The 15,049-nt window shown below is 35.5% G+C and overlaps 2 protein-coding genes across 3 annotated transcripts in view; one reads left to right on the top strand and one right to left on the bottom strand.

Annotated features, from left to right (window-relative positions):
* The window catches only part of MRPL13 (mitochondrial ribosomal protein L13), a 37,466-nt gene that overhangs the window by 9,497 nt on the left and 12,920 nt on the right, over positions 1-15,049 (top strand). The window contains exons 4-5 of one of the 2 annotated variants that reach the window (XM_004265355.3): positions 1,949-2,009; positions 9,531-9,617. In XM_004265355.3, coding sequence (XP_004265403.2) covers positions 1,949-2,009; positions 9,531-9,617 — 148 coding nt within the window. The remainder of the gene's footprint in view (positions 1-1,948; positions 2,010-9,530; positions 9,618-15,049) is intronic. The other variant, XM_033419890.2, reaches the window with a different exon arrangement.
* On the bottom strand, positions 2,318-3,877 carry LOC101282700 (serine/threonine-protein phosphatase 2A catalytic subunit beta isoform). The gene has a single exon (XM_004265354.4). It carries the CDS (start codon positions 3,841-3,843, stop codon positions 2,914-2,916), a length of 930 nt encoding a protein of 309 aa, XP_004265402.1. The 5' UTR covers positions 3,844-3,877; the 3' UTR covers positions 2,318-2,913.

Raw genomic sequence — 15,049 nt, 5'->3', positions numbered from 1 at the left:
GGTCACTGTTCTCTGGGTGCAATCACTGCTTATCAGTATCTTTCTTAACTAAATACACTCACCTGGCTGTGTTTTAGTGGTTTTCTGGTATAATGTGACTCCACCATCTTTCAGTTATGCAATCTTCTATTGTAGTAGAACTTTTCTTCAAGGCCATATCACTATGTGCTACATTGAGTTCACCATCAGTTAAAACTTATAGGTCTTTTTCAAACATGCTGCTGTTCAACCATGTATCCTCCTTCCTGTGTATTTTAGTTGCATTCTAATCAACTGTAGTACCTTAAGTTTACTCCATGTAAATTGTATCTCTGGCCTTCTAGGATCTTTTGAGATGTTGATTATGTCATGTAATGTGTCAGTTAACCCCTCAGTTTCAGGTCATGTACAAATTTAGTTAAGCATACCTTCTTCAGTATCATGCAAGATATGATTAAAAATGTTGGCTTTTCATTCTTGATCAAAATTATTATTTTTTATTTCCAAGTGCACCTTCATCTTAGACAGGCAGACTTTGATATTCCCATCTGTTTCTTTTCCTCTCTTGCCCAAGTAGGTCTTAAATGCTTGGGATAACTTTTTTGCTTCCATTAGCCAGCCTTTGCCCATTCCTACACTTAAACACTTTCATGAACTCTTTATTTAATGTAACAAAAATGAATTCACATCCATCTTTAGTAATTTTTACTGTTGGTAAATCTCTATATACAAACCAAGTTTTATAAAATTTCCAGGTAATTGGGAAAGAAATATGAAAATACAAGATAACAATGTGATAAAACATAAAGTATTTTTTTCCTGGAGAGAAAGAATACAGGAATAGAAGTCTAGACAGGTATTTCTTTTTTTGAGGCTGAAATTCCATGAAGCAAATGAAAGAGCATGAGTTTGAAAATTATCCATCTTTCTCAGCAAATTTCTAAATTTGCTTTCTTAAGTTTTATTCCTAAAACGTGTTTCTCTAAATCATCTTTAAAATGTTTTCAAGTCTTGTTGAAAGAAACTTATAAAAGGAATCATATTTAGGTAACCTTACATTTTTCTTGCAGTCTATTGCCTTTACATTTTATTTTTCCCTTCCTCAAAAATCATTACCATTCAGTGTAATAAAACCTTGCATCTGTATGTTGTTTTTGTTTTAAATTTCTTAAGCACTGTCACTTGACTCTGATAAAAATCTTGAGAGGTAGATGGGGCAGATATTATCATTTTCCTTATATGAGCAAACTCATATATAAAGAGATGAAATGAGTTGCCTAATATTATACTGGTAGCCACTGGCAAAACCTAGATTCCAGACCTGGATCTGGGGTATTCAAGTTACCAAGATGCCCTCAGTACTATCCCAAATATTTTTTTTAATCTACATTTTATATATAATTTTGATCTGAACACAATGAAATATTTTATTACTTAGAACCAACACATGACTTCCTGTTAATAGGAAACAGGAGCACGACTTGTTTAGAGTATTAACTTGCCTTCAGAACCAAGTAGTCTACCACTGTTTTCTCCAAACCTGACCCCTAGCTTATTCACTTTGTCTGATTTGTCAGGGAATGTGAAACATTCTGGCACTTTGCTTTTTTTTTTTTAATTCAAATAGTGATAAACTAAGCAGTGATAAAAATGTTTGACTGAATGAGTGAATGAATGAATGATGAATAACTTTAACTTCCAGTAGAAATATAAATAGTTAGCCAAGAAATTTTCTAAGATGTGGAACTTTTCATGAAATAATGATTGCTAATTTGACCACTTAAGGGAATAGCATTTCAAATAGCATAGGTTACTGCTTAATTTTTAAGACATTGATGAACAGCATAGTTTCGAGAAACAAGTATAATTTCATAATAAAAATAGTTTTCATATTATAAAAGAATGTTCATTTCAAGAATACTGTACCATAGCCTACTCCCAATTTTAATGTCTTTGTTTCTTTTAATAGCTACCCAGGTGGATTTAGACAAGTAACAGCTGCTCAGCTTCACCAGAAGGATCCAGTGGCAGTAAGTTTATAGTATTTTTTATTATATCACACAAGTTTTGATAGGTATTATTTCGTTATCATTCAATTCTATATGTTTTTAATTAGTATGTTTTGCATTTAATCAAAGAATTTTGATGCTTTTCTTTTTAATTTCTTAACATCTGCATGATCACCTAGAATATGATATGATTGCTGAAAATGTTTGGGGGAGACAGATGTATGTTTGTATGTGTGTATATATGTTTATTTTCCATTATATCAAATATGCTAGGTATGTTGTTCCAATCTTTTTTTTTGTTGTTGTTTAAAATGGAAAGTTTATTTGCTCAGTACACCAAACAGAATGCAAGCACTGTCATGACAAATATACAGAAATATGCAGATCAACATAAAATAGTAATTTAGTTTAAAGGAAGGGAAATCTCTTTAAATGTTATGACAACGTACTCCCAAGAATCTTTTTTTCAGTTAATTATACATTTCAATAAAATACACGGTAATGAATTAAGTGGAAGTTAGCTTGTGAATTTTTCTTAAAAATAAAAATCCAGCCCTATTAATCCATGCCAGTTAAACACTCTAACTAAAATCTCCAAGTAAGTGCAAACGGAGATGGAGTTAGTTACCTCTTTTGCTTGAACAGCCCCAAGGAAAGCGGTTACTACAAACACAGCAGGCAAACTGTTAAGACTGACCGATCTAGAACATAGCGTTGAACTAATCTCAGTCTCAAGTTGTGCTAAATGCTCATCATTAGTATGGCACAGTTTGGTCCATGATACGGTTTAATGCCAAGACAGATCCCAATTTGTTACAGAAACACACAGATTACTGTTGCTTTTTTTTCTTTTGTTTCTAAATATATATATTTTAAAAAGCCAGGTATACTTCCACATACAAAGGCAGGTTTTCCCTGGAGGAATTTACAGAAAGTAGTCTGGGGTGCGCCGGGTCACGTGAGGCTCTCCACGACGAGGTGCTGGGTCAAACTGAAGGAAGGAATACTTCAAAGTGTCATCTAATTCCATGATAGCAGCCTGGTTCCCACAACGATAACAGTAATTCGGTGCGCTGAAAATGGTAACCACATTCCGATCGTGACACCAATTGTATCCCTCCATTACCAGTTGGTGAGCACGAGAAACCAGTGTGAGACCATTGGCATGGTTAAACGTTTCAGAAATATCTTGTCCAAATGTGTAGCCAGCGCCGCGTGGTGAAATACCCCACCCACCACGATCATCTGGATCTGACCATAATAGATCACACATTGGGCCCTCATGTGGAACTTCTTGTAAACGATCCAGGGCTCTTATATGATCCAGTGTATCTATGGATGGGGAGAGGCCACCATGGAGGCAGAATATCTGCCCATCTACTAAAGCTGTAAGTGGCAGATAGTCAAACAGATCTGTAAAGTATTTCCAAACATTGGCATTCCCATACTTTCGCAGACATTCATCATAAAAGCCATATACTTGGGTAATTTGTCGGCTTTCGTGGTTTCCTCTCAATATTGTAATACGTTCTGGGTAACGCACCTTTAATGCCACAAGCAGAGTCACAGTCTCCACAGAATAATAACCTCTGTCTACATAGTCACCCATGAATAGATAGTTTGTATCTGGTGACTTCCCACCGATTCTAAAGAGTTCCATAAGATCATGGAATTGACCATGCACATCTCCACAGACGGTAACAGGACAACGGACCTCTTGCACATTTGATTCTTTTGTTAAAATTTCCTTAGCCTTTTCGCACAGCGTCCGCACCTGGTTCTCGTTCAGTTGTTTACACTCGTTCAGCTGCTCGACCCACTGGTCCAGCTCCTTGGTGAACGCCTTGTCGTCCATGGTGGCCCGAGCCCCTCCCCCGCTGCCTCCCGCCCCCCTCCCCGCCCCCGCGCGCTCCAGCCCCGGGCGCCGCTCCCCTCGCCCGGCGCCGCCGCCGCCGCCAGCTCCCAGCGGGAGAGGAAGGAGCCGGGGAGCGCGACCCCGCGGGCGGCTCCGGGCGCACGGCCTCCGGGAGACCCCTGCCCGCCCTGGCCCGTTGGGCCGCGCGCCCCAGGAGTCGGTGAAGGGCGCGGGGAGGTGCGGGGCTTCCGCGCAGCTCCCGCCGGACGATGGGCACCTGCCGCCGCCGCCTCCCGCCCGCCGGCCGCTCCCGGTTCCCTTGCCCCTTGTCTCTGTTGTTCCAATCTTAAATTCTCACTGACTTTTTCGTTGTTGTTGTTCACTTGATTTACTGATTACCTGAGTTATGTTAAAATCTCAGTTGTGGATTTATTAATTTTTCTTTGTAGTTCTGTCAGTTTTTTGTTTTTTTGTTCTGTATGTTTTGAAGATTTAGTGTTGAATTAACTTAAGTTTGGGATTATAATCTTCTTAAGGAATTGATCAAGGTATATACTGACTCTCTTTATCTCCAATAATGCTTTTCAACTTGAGGTCTGTTCTTTTTATATATTAATATAGCTATATCAACTAATTTTTTAATTTTGTTTGCCTCATATTTCATTTTACAGTTTAATTTACTGAGCTAGATTTTATTTTCTTTTTTATCCCCTTCTTTCTTGCCTTCTTTTGGATTGACTGAGTTTGCTTATTAGAAGTCTAGGATTAATCAATATCTTTACTTTCCTCAAAATCAAATCAAGGCCCCTAGAAGATTATTAATACCTATTCTCCCTTTCAACCTGTATGTTTTCTCTGTTCAAGATTTTTAAAAACTCTTAAAATTCAGCATTCTTGTTATTGTCTTATACTGTTACTGATTCTTTATGGTCTTCTTTGCTTACGATCGCTTCTTGTAACTGGGATCAATGTCCTTCTCCTCGAAGAACTTCTTGTTGACATTCCTATCATAACATTCTGAATAGTGAACTCTCCTTTTCTGTCTGAAGCTATATTTTTGCCTTCATTCTTGAAAGATAGTTTTGCTTTTATATGCAATTCTAGGATTACCGATTTTTTTCTCTCAGCTTTTTGAAACTATGATTCACATAGATTTTAGTGTCCGTTATTACTGTTGATATCAGATGTCACTTGTTTCTTTATGTGTATTCTGTCTTTTCTTTCTGAATACTTTTAAGATCTTTTCGTCGACTTTGGTTTTTATATGTTTCTTTTTGGGCTTTGTCATTGTTTTGCTTGCGGATTGGTGTCTTCCGAAAATTCGTCAGCTCTTCTATGTATCTTCTAATATCGGCTCCCTTTATTCTCTGTCCTTTCCCTTTGGAAATCAGATTATACATACATATACAAATAACTGCAATTATTGTATTTTTTTCCTTTTCTTGAAGCTTTTACTGTTTGTTTCTTTTTCAAATTTGCTGGTCGGTTTTGACAGTCTTCTGTTCCCTTTGTCATACTTTGGTTCCCTCTTATATTTCTTTAAAGATATTAAACGTAATTCTTAGCATTTGTGTCTGATTCTGATATTTGTGGTCTTTGTGGGTTTGCAATTTATTGTTTCTGTTCAGGATACTTGGAAAGTATATGTACCTTGGAACTTCATCTCTGGGAATTTTTGAGACCTACGTTAAAAATGAATTTCTTCAAAAAAGATTTACTTAGCTTCTGGCAGGTACATGGGGCCATATATACGTATATACCTATATATATATGTATATATATGGCATCCTAAGACCTCTTTAAGCTATACTTTCGACCCCTGGATTTTGGTCCCCATAAAAAGGGTGAATTTGGGGCCTTGTAAGGTCAGGTTCATAGTTTAGCAGTTATCTGTCAGGAAGGACTTTTGTTTTTTCATTTCCTCACTCAGCACCCTGAGTATTGCCTTTCTGTTGAGAAGCTGGGTTTATGAGGTCATCTTGATCCTACCTCCTAACCCCAAAGTCATAGTCCTGTAAAACCCAAGCCCTGTACTAAACTGATGCCCTCAAGGCCAATGCCAGCCCTAGGACTCTTTTGTCCTTTCTTTTACTTTTGGCCTCTAGTCAGTCCCATGCTTTTAAAGGATTTAAAAAGCAATACTGTTAACTTCACTAATGTTTATTATGTTATCATTAGAGTTATATACTGGGAGAAATTTCTAAACCAAATGCTTGTCCTCAGTATTGCTAAAAGCAGATCCTCCTTTTGCCATTTCACAGTTTTATTTTTTCTTCCTTAACTCTTGATAACCTAGTCTTTAAACTGTACTCCTAGATTTGGTAGCATTTTCCCCATTGGGACCTGTTTTAGTTTTTTACTTAAATGAGCAAAGTGTTAGACTGTGAAGACACTCCTTTTTACTTCCCTAAAATGGTGAATAAAAATAAATGTCTATTGTCAGGATGCAACCATTTGTTTGGTGTTGTACTGCCTATAATTTTCTTGGCTAAGGTGGTGGTGGGGAAGGGCATGTTTATTATTATAAGGTCTGACATGGCATTTAGACGTTACATGCTTTACTGTTTATTTTTACTTTTCATAATTATAAAAACATGCTCAGAAATTGCTTCTTAAGAAATATTTAATGTTCTGCTTTATAATTCATGTGTCTTTAGATTATCACGGGTCAAAATAAAATATCCTATTTTGACTATTAATATGGATTGCATATAATAGTAAAAAGTTGTTAGGGCTACTGGTAATATATACTACAACTTTTACAACAAATTATAGTATTAATACTTATAAATATGTTTCAATGTTTTTAAAATTAGTTTCTAGTTTATTCAGGTATGCCAACTATACACTAGGAGGCAGTATAGTCCAACTTTTGATGTTAAGAATTTGGCTTTGGATAACATTTGCAGAAATTGTTTCAAATTATTTTTTATGAACAAAGATTGAAATGCATTGCAAAATGTTTGATGATGGCTTGGAAAATATTTAGAGTTAAATCCATTTGAATTTTTACCTCATTAAAAGATCTTAATTTTTTTTTTAAGTCTTAATTTTGATTGTGTTTCTAAAAAGACTGACATGTTAACGAAGAGGTCAGTTATTTTACTTCCAATTGAAACACTCAGTGTTTTTCTGGAACAGTAGGTCTTCTTCCAGCAGACATAATTTGCTTATCAGTACTTGGTATATGTGGCTTTTAGGAGAATTTGTTTCATGAAGCATCTTTCTGATTATTAGTACGATCTTGGAATATTACTTGTAAAGTACATTGATTAACATATTTAAATAGTAGGCTTTTAAATATTTCAATATATTTTTATAATTACATAGAAGATCACTAATTCTAAACTCAAATAAATATATTGATTCAGCCCTTTCCTTATATCCTTTCTCCCTCTGTCATACATTTTAGTTTCCTTAGGAGTCTCTGTGTTCTTGTATTTTTCTTCTAATATGGTTCCTTTCTTATGTTTATTCCCTCTCCTATAGTTTATAAAGATACTTTATGTGAAACAAATGTCACATGCCTGGGTTACACATTAGATGAGGAAAGTATTTAATACTTATTAACCTTACCTTGTTCTATCTTTCTCACTTTCTGAATTCCTTAGAGTTTATGCTTAAGTCTATACAGCTAGAATTACTTCATTGCATATGCAAGTTGTGTCACATTTATTTTTTGGGGTATGTATATTTGTATGTCTGTCATCCCCTTTTTCGCTCACCTGGCAGCTTGTAACCCTTTCATACTTTCCAGCTTTCTCTAATTTGAGTGTTATGTTTGCATTTTTTAATAGGGCATATTTTAAAAATACCAACTTGTTAATTCAAGTAAATACAACTAAATGTTTTTAAGAACATGAAAACCAAATGCCAAGTAACCCTGCTAATGCAACAAAATTGCTGTTAGGATGATATAATGACAGAAGATACAATGACTTGCTTATCCAGACAAGATGCTGAGTAGTCTTAACATTGTCACTTTCTACTAAAGACTTTTAAAACATTAAAAATTTTAAAGACTAATATCAGTGCTGCCCAAGAGAAATTTCTGCTATGATGGAAATGTTCTTTGTCTGACCACTTGAAATGTGGCTTATGTGATTCAGGAACTGAATTTCTAATTGCTTTTAATTTTAACAATGTAAGTCTGTATTTAAATAGTCTCCAGAACATAAAGTCTCAACAGCAGTAACACAGAAAATAGATGGAAAATATATATGGGATGCCATTAGCTTTAGTACATAGTGAGGTAGTCTGATGTGATGAGAAAATAAAAAGATCAGGAAATCCTCTTATAGTGCAATCCTATTCCAATGTGTATTGTTTTAATGGGTTTAGTTTCATACATGCCAAATGATATCCTTGAAATATGAGTACAGATGGAAAAAATCAGTTTGACTCTCCAAATGTCTCTTAGTTTTATGAAGCTTTTGCAGTATATTTGTACACACTGTATACCAGGAGGCCCCCAGGAAATTATGGAGCACCAGGTGACACTGCGTGCCTTTCTCTTGACAAAACATACATAAAATCACATTCAGGCCAACAGTGAGGATAACCTTAACAAGGGGAAAAGTAAATCATGAAAAGGTTAGTTTGCCGTCTTGGGAGTGGGTATGACAGGGAGAAGGGACTTTGTCTTCTTGAAAAGTTACAGAGAGAAACACATTATAGGTGTGTTTGCAAGTCCTGTATGTCTGTTCTGGGAGTAAACCTACCTGGATTGAATCCAGCACCACCACTTAATAGATACATGAAATTACGGGGTGCGGTTCTGTAACCTCACTAAATTTGTTTCCTCATCTGTGAAGTTGGCCTTAGTATCGTAAACAAGATAACGAATGTAGTGCAGTGACCGCTGTACACACAGTAAGTTTTCAGTGAATGCTAGCCATTACCATTGTTACAGATTGGTGACTTACAGAGTCAGTTGCGTGACTGTATGGTCAGGCACAGTTTATGAATTGGAAACCTCCTGATCTCCCACCTGGAGGAAACGAGATTAAGCCTCCCTAGGATCTGCTCTAATCTGTATGTAATAGGTTATTATTTTTTTAATAAATTTTTTAAATTATTTATTTTTGCTGCCTTGGGCCTTCGTTGCGGTGCGCGGGCTGCTCACTGTGGTGGCTTCTCTTGTTGCGGAGCACGGGCTCTAGGCACGCAGGCTTCAGTAGTTGCAGCACGTGGGCTTCAATAGTTGTGGCTCGCAGGTTCTAGAGAGCAGGCTCGGTAGTTGTGGCACACGGGCTTTAGTTGCTCCACAACATGTGGGACCTTCCTGGGCCATGGATGGAACCCGTGTCCCCTGCACTGGCAGGCGGATTCGTAACCACTGCGCCACCAGGGAAGCCCTGTAATAGATTATTTGAGCCACAGGTTCTTGTATAAGCTTAAAGAATTTTTTCTTATTCTATCTAAAATTGACACACAAACAAGTTATCTGTTATCTCTTCCTTTTGTCCCTTTTCTAAATAAAAATAAACAGATTTGAAAGAAAATAATAATGTACAAAACAATAAAAGTTACTTTTCTGTTACTGCCACATATATGCTTAGGTCTCAGTTTCATTTCTTTCGTATTCACATTGAATCTTAGCCCACTCGTTTTCATCACTATCTCTTATTGTGTTTATATCCCCAGCACATTTTTCTTATTGAGTCCCCCGTGTATCTGTTTTTCAGATTGTTAAACTAGCTATTTATGGCATGCTGCCAAAAAACCTTCACCGAAGAACTCTGATGCAGAGGTTGCATCTTTTCCCAGATGAAGTAAGTCACTGATGATACTTTCTTAAATTTTTTTTAACATCTTTATTGGCGTATAATTGCTTTACAATAGTGTGTTAGTTTCTGCTTTATAAAAAAGTGAATCTGTTATACATATACATATATACCATATCTCTTCCCTCTTGCATCTCCCTCCCTCCCACCCTCCCTGTCCCACCCCTCTAGGTGGTCAAAGCACCGAGCTGATCTCCCCGTGCTGTGCGGCTGCTTCCCACTAGCTATCTGTTTTACATTTGGTAGTGTATATATGTCCATGCCACTCTCTCACTTCGTCCCAGCTTACCCTTCCCCCTCCCTGTGTCCTCAAGTCCATTCTCTAGTAGGTCTGCGTCTTTATTCCCGTCTTGCCCCTAGGTTCTTCATGACTTTTTTTTTTTTTTAGATTCTGTATATATGTGTTAGCATATGGTATTTGTTTTTCTCTTTGACTTACTTCACTCTGTATGACAGACTCTAGTTCCATCCACCTCACTACAAATAACTCAATTTCGTTTCTTTTTATGGCTGAGTAATATTCCATTGTATATATGCACCACATCTTCTTTATCCATTCATCTGTTGATGGACAGTTAGGTTGCTGCCATGTCCTGGCTATTGTAAATAGAGCTGCAGTGAACATTGTGGTACATGACTCTTTTGTACCACATGAATTATGGTTTTCTCAGGGTATATTCCCAGTAGTGGGATTGCTGGGTTGTATGGTAGTTCTATTTTTAGTTTTTTAAGGAACCTGCATACTGTTCTCCATAGTGGCTGTATCAATTTACATTCCCACCAATGCAAGAGGGTTCGCTTTTCTCCACACCCTCTCCAGCATTTATTGTTTGTAGATTCTTTGATGATGGCTATTCTGACCGGTGTGAGATGATATCTCATTGCAATTTTGATTTGCATTTCTCTAATGATTAATGATGTTGAGCATTCTTTCATGTGTATGTTGGCAGTCTGTATATCTTCTTTGGAGAAATGTCTTTTTTGGTTTTCTGCCCATTTTTGGATTGGGTTGTTTGTTTTTTTGATATTGAGCTGCTTTCTTAAATTTTTAATTAAATGTTTTCTCATTTTAAAAATTGTTGTATTTTCAGTAATTTTATGTCAACTTCTGAAATATTTTTTGCATTTTATAGTGAATGCACTATAATAACAATTGCTTCTATCTTAAATCATAAAGTGAGCCATCATTGGACTAAAAACCAAAAGTCTGTAAGTTCTATATTTTCATTTTAATAACTGCTTTCTTTGGAAGAAGGAACTATGGTCTACTTTGTTTGGAATAAGAAATTATAATTAGAGCCCCTGTTAAATTGAGGGTACTCATAGATAATTTCATGAACTACAAAAAAGTATGAATTTAGTTTACTTTTTTTGTGACCTGTAGCTTCTATGAATCATAGATTAATAGCTCGGCTTTGGTTGCTAATTATTTCCCATGATTTAACTTGAGAATACTTATTCCTACTCAGAATTTGTTCAGCTAAAAAGTACTTGAAAATAAAAATAGACATTTTTATCCATAACTGTTGTACTGGTATAAGTACTTGGTTTTTCTCTCTGGTATAATATAATGAAACACTATAGAGGTTCTATAATAAAATAGTTGAGTCCAGGCCATGGAATCGGACTGCCTGAGTTTGAATACATGCCCCCACCATCTACTGACTTCATGGCCATTATTATCTCTGTTTTCTTATCTGTGAAATGGGCATAATAATAGTACCTACTTCGTAAGATTGCTGTAAGGGTTAGATGAGATAACATTCGTAGAGTACTTAGACCAGGCCCTGGAACAGTAAGTTCTAGTTGCTATCAATATTATGGGTTATAATTGTTGTCCTTATAGTTCCTACTAGAGGAATAAGGTAGAATTCATTCCAGGCTATAAAGTTATTCAACTGTTCAAGACACTTGTATGTTCTGTTGTTAGTTTAAATAATGCATGAGTAAATTATTCAGGCTTTTATCAAAGTGGCTAATTTATTACCTTTACTTTGCATGAATGAGTAGAATAATTTCCCACTATTCACTTTACCTCTGAGGTAACAAGTATGGGAGCAGTATCATTATATAAGGATAAATGACTTTGGGCATGAAATCACAAGAATTTTAAAACTCCTGTTTCTGATTATACTTTCACATGCTTTTAGGAACCATAATTTCTACAAGGAACAAAAAAATAGTAATGTTATTTTTACCAGTTATAAGGTAGATACATTTCAGCATAAATTACTTAAATAATTTCAGGCTATAAAATAAATGAGCCCATTTCTCCAAAAATGGATTGCTAGATTTTTTATTGTCATGACTATGGGGAAACAGGCACTCAGACATTGCTGGTAGCAGTACAAAATGGTGCAACCCACAAGGAATCGGGGAATTAGGTAACATTTAACAAAAATACATACCTAAGGAGATTCATGCTTGATCCGGCTATCTTATTTATAGCAATTTACCCTGAAGATACACATATACAAGATTATTGTTTCCACATTATCTACAATAGTAAAGTAATAGAAATAAATAAATGCTTATTCATAGGAAATTGGCTAAATTATGCTATATCTATTCAGTTGAGTACTATGCAATTATAAAAAAGGAATGACAGATATCATTGTAATGATAAGTAATGCTTTCCAGGATGTACTGCTAAGTTTAAAAAAGCAAAGTGGAAAAGAATATAGATAGCATACTACCTTTTATATGCATTTATACATATGTATGTTTACATACACACATATATATTTATCTCTCTTCTTTTTGCGTAAAGAAACACGAAGAATAAATGAGAAAATGAAGTTGGTTACTTACTAGATGATGGACACAAAAAGATGAAAGGAGTAGGGAAGAGAATGAGATTTTTGGAGAATACCTTTTAGATTTTTTTTTTTTTTACTTTAACTTTTTTATCATGTTGAGGTTTTATATATTCAAAAAATAAAAGGACAATACCAATAGAAGTAAGCAGAAGTAGTGCACAGATTGTGTTTTCTAAGTGCTATTCCCTATTAAAGGAATGTGGTTCTTCTTAGAAATGTTGTTTCTAGGTCCGGAACAAAGAAGAAGGTTATTTTGGAGTGCACACATGCACAAGATTATTATTTCTGCATTGTTTATAATAGTAAAACAATAAGTAACAGAAAGTAAGACAGTGATCAAAACCCGATGGAGAAATATCAAGAGAACAGAGGAGGCAGCTTGAAGTGGTGCCCACTGACCAAATATGGACTGTGTGAGCCTTGAATGGTCATAATGGTGGATTACCTTGAATAGAAAACAAAAATCTATGAGCCCACAATGATAGTCCCAAAATTATTTTTAACTGATTATAATTTCCCTTCTTTCTGGAGAAGGAAAAGCTCTTCTTTAGAGAAGAATGTCATCTAAAAAATGTAGAAATAGTACTGAATTAGAAAAGCCACCATTATCAGCATATTCTGTATCTATTGAGTAAAGCATTATAGAACAGGGTATTCACACAGTTTCAAAACATCATGTCACCAAGTACTTACTATTTAAAAAGAGAAAAGATACTTTTACGTTAAAGCCATCTGGTGAACCACCACTCATAACCAAGATATTAAATATATCATCAATATGGGACAAACTGACATCACGTGCCTCCTGCTATGAATGAAGCACTGAAGACCCAGCATAAACTATATAGTGTCCTGTCAGAAGTGTTTAACCTAAATCTAACGATGAGGAGAGAGTCCTACACATCCCAAAAAAGGACATTCTGCAACATAATTGGCCTGACCTCTTCAAAAATGTTAATTTCATAAAAGAGATAAAACAAGGAAACTCTTCAGATTAAAGGAAGCTAGACTAAATATATTATGTATGTTAACCAACATAATAACATAATAGCTGTAGCATGTGATCCTTGACCTTGGATTGGAAAAATTCAATTTGGGAAATTTGAATATACACTGTATATTAGAGTAAAAGGTGTTTCATCAATGTTAGTTTTCCTGAACATGAATTTGTAATGTGGTTACATCGGAGACAATTCTTATATTTAGGAAATATATATGCTGAAATATTTAGGGATGAAATATTTGCAGACTACTCTCAAATGGTGCAGTCAAAAAGAATGTTTTTGGTGTATGTGTTTATGAATAGATAAAAAGAGAGAAAGCAATCATGTCCAATTTGAACAGTCAGTGAATTTAGGTGAAGGTTAGATGAGTGTTCACTCATTTTGGCAACTTTTCGGTAGATTTGAAATTCCTTTAGAAATTGCAAAAAAGTGGGAGTTCCCTGGTGGTCCAGTGGTTAGGCCTCCACGCTTCCACTGCCTAGGGCCTGGGTTTGATCCCTGGTCAGGGAACTAAGATCCTTTAAGCTGCGTGGCACGGTCAAAAAAAAAAAAAAGTATAAAGAGGAAAAATTTCAAAAAAGTAAATGATCACCTCACCCCTGTGTTTCTTTTTTCTACTTTTATTCTTTTCCTTATTTCCCTCTTAGGTTCACCACCTGCTCTGTGCAGAGGACATAAACGCATAAAAAGAAAGTTTTTCTGGTTTCATGTGTAATGCCTAATCAGCATCTTTAATTCCTAACTTTGCATTGATTTTGTCCATTCTTTCAGTGGATTCCTTTAATAGTGGTGAAATTTGGTAAGCTCATTTCAGTCAAAAGTCTATTCAATTCAGCAAACATTTACCAGGAACCCACTATGTCCCAAACTCTCTATGCTGAGTGAGCAGTTGGCAACTTTTAAAATTGTCTTTGCAAATACAAGCTAAGGATTTTTTTTAATGGCTTCCCAAAGAAGTGTGAAATAGTCATAAATTTTCGTGAATACCAAACTGGCAGATAGACTTCTTTAGTAAGTAAAAAAACAAGGACCCCTTAACAGTATTTCACGTGTCCAGGCTTTCTCTGCTTGTTCTGATTCTGTGTGCTTACACTTGCATATTTGAATATGCTGGGGAAGGGAATTTTAATATTTTTCAAATACTTTTCAGTGAAGAAACACTTCTCAGTAGTATTTATTGTGTTTTGTATATGTTGATAGTGACCCAGCCTATCCAAACCATAATTTTAAAGTCATTTTAAATTTTAAAAAATATTTTTTAATTTTTGCCATATTAGGTTTTAGAATGAGTTTATAGTGCAGTAGAGCTCTGTGATTCTCTAAAATTATTTTTAAATTGTATTTGATTCTTGACATCTTGAATAACTTATTTGATGCCATGTCCTTGCCCAGATATTTGATTCCCAATTATACTGTTGCTCTCTGCAGACAACTGTAATTTACTGTATAATCATCCTTCTTTTCTGAAAATGTTTAGGAACACACTAAAATGAAAAGAGGGAATTCTGTCTACGATCCCTGGGGAAATGCCCATAGGACACTTCCATATTGATACCTTACTATTTTTTTGATAGACTCTCCAAAATTAACTGATCAT

Source organism: Orcinus orca, chromosome 17, assembly GCF_937001465.1.
Source record: "Orcinus orca chromosome 17, mOrcOrc1.1, whole genome shotgun sequence".
NCBI classification, from domain to species: domain Eukaryota; kingdom Metazoa; phylum Chordata; class Mammalia; order Artiodactyla; family Delphinidae; genus Orcinus; species Orcinus orca.
The sequence above is the reverse complement of the archived record's forward strand: the minus strand, read 5'-3'. Positions and strand labels throughout refer to the sequence as shown.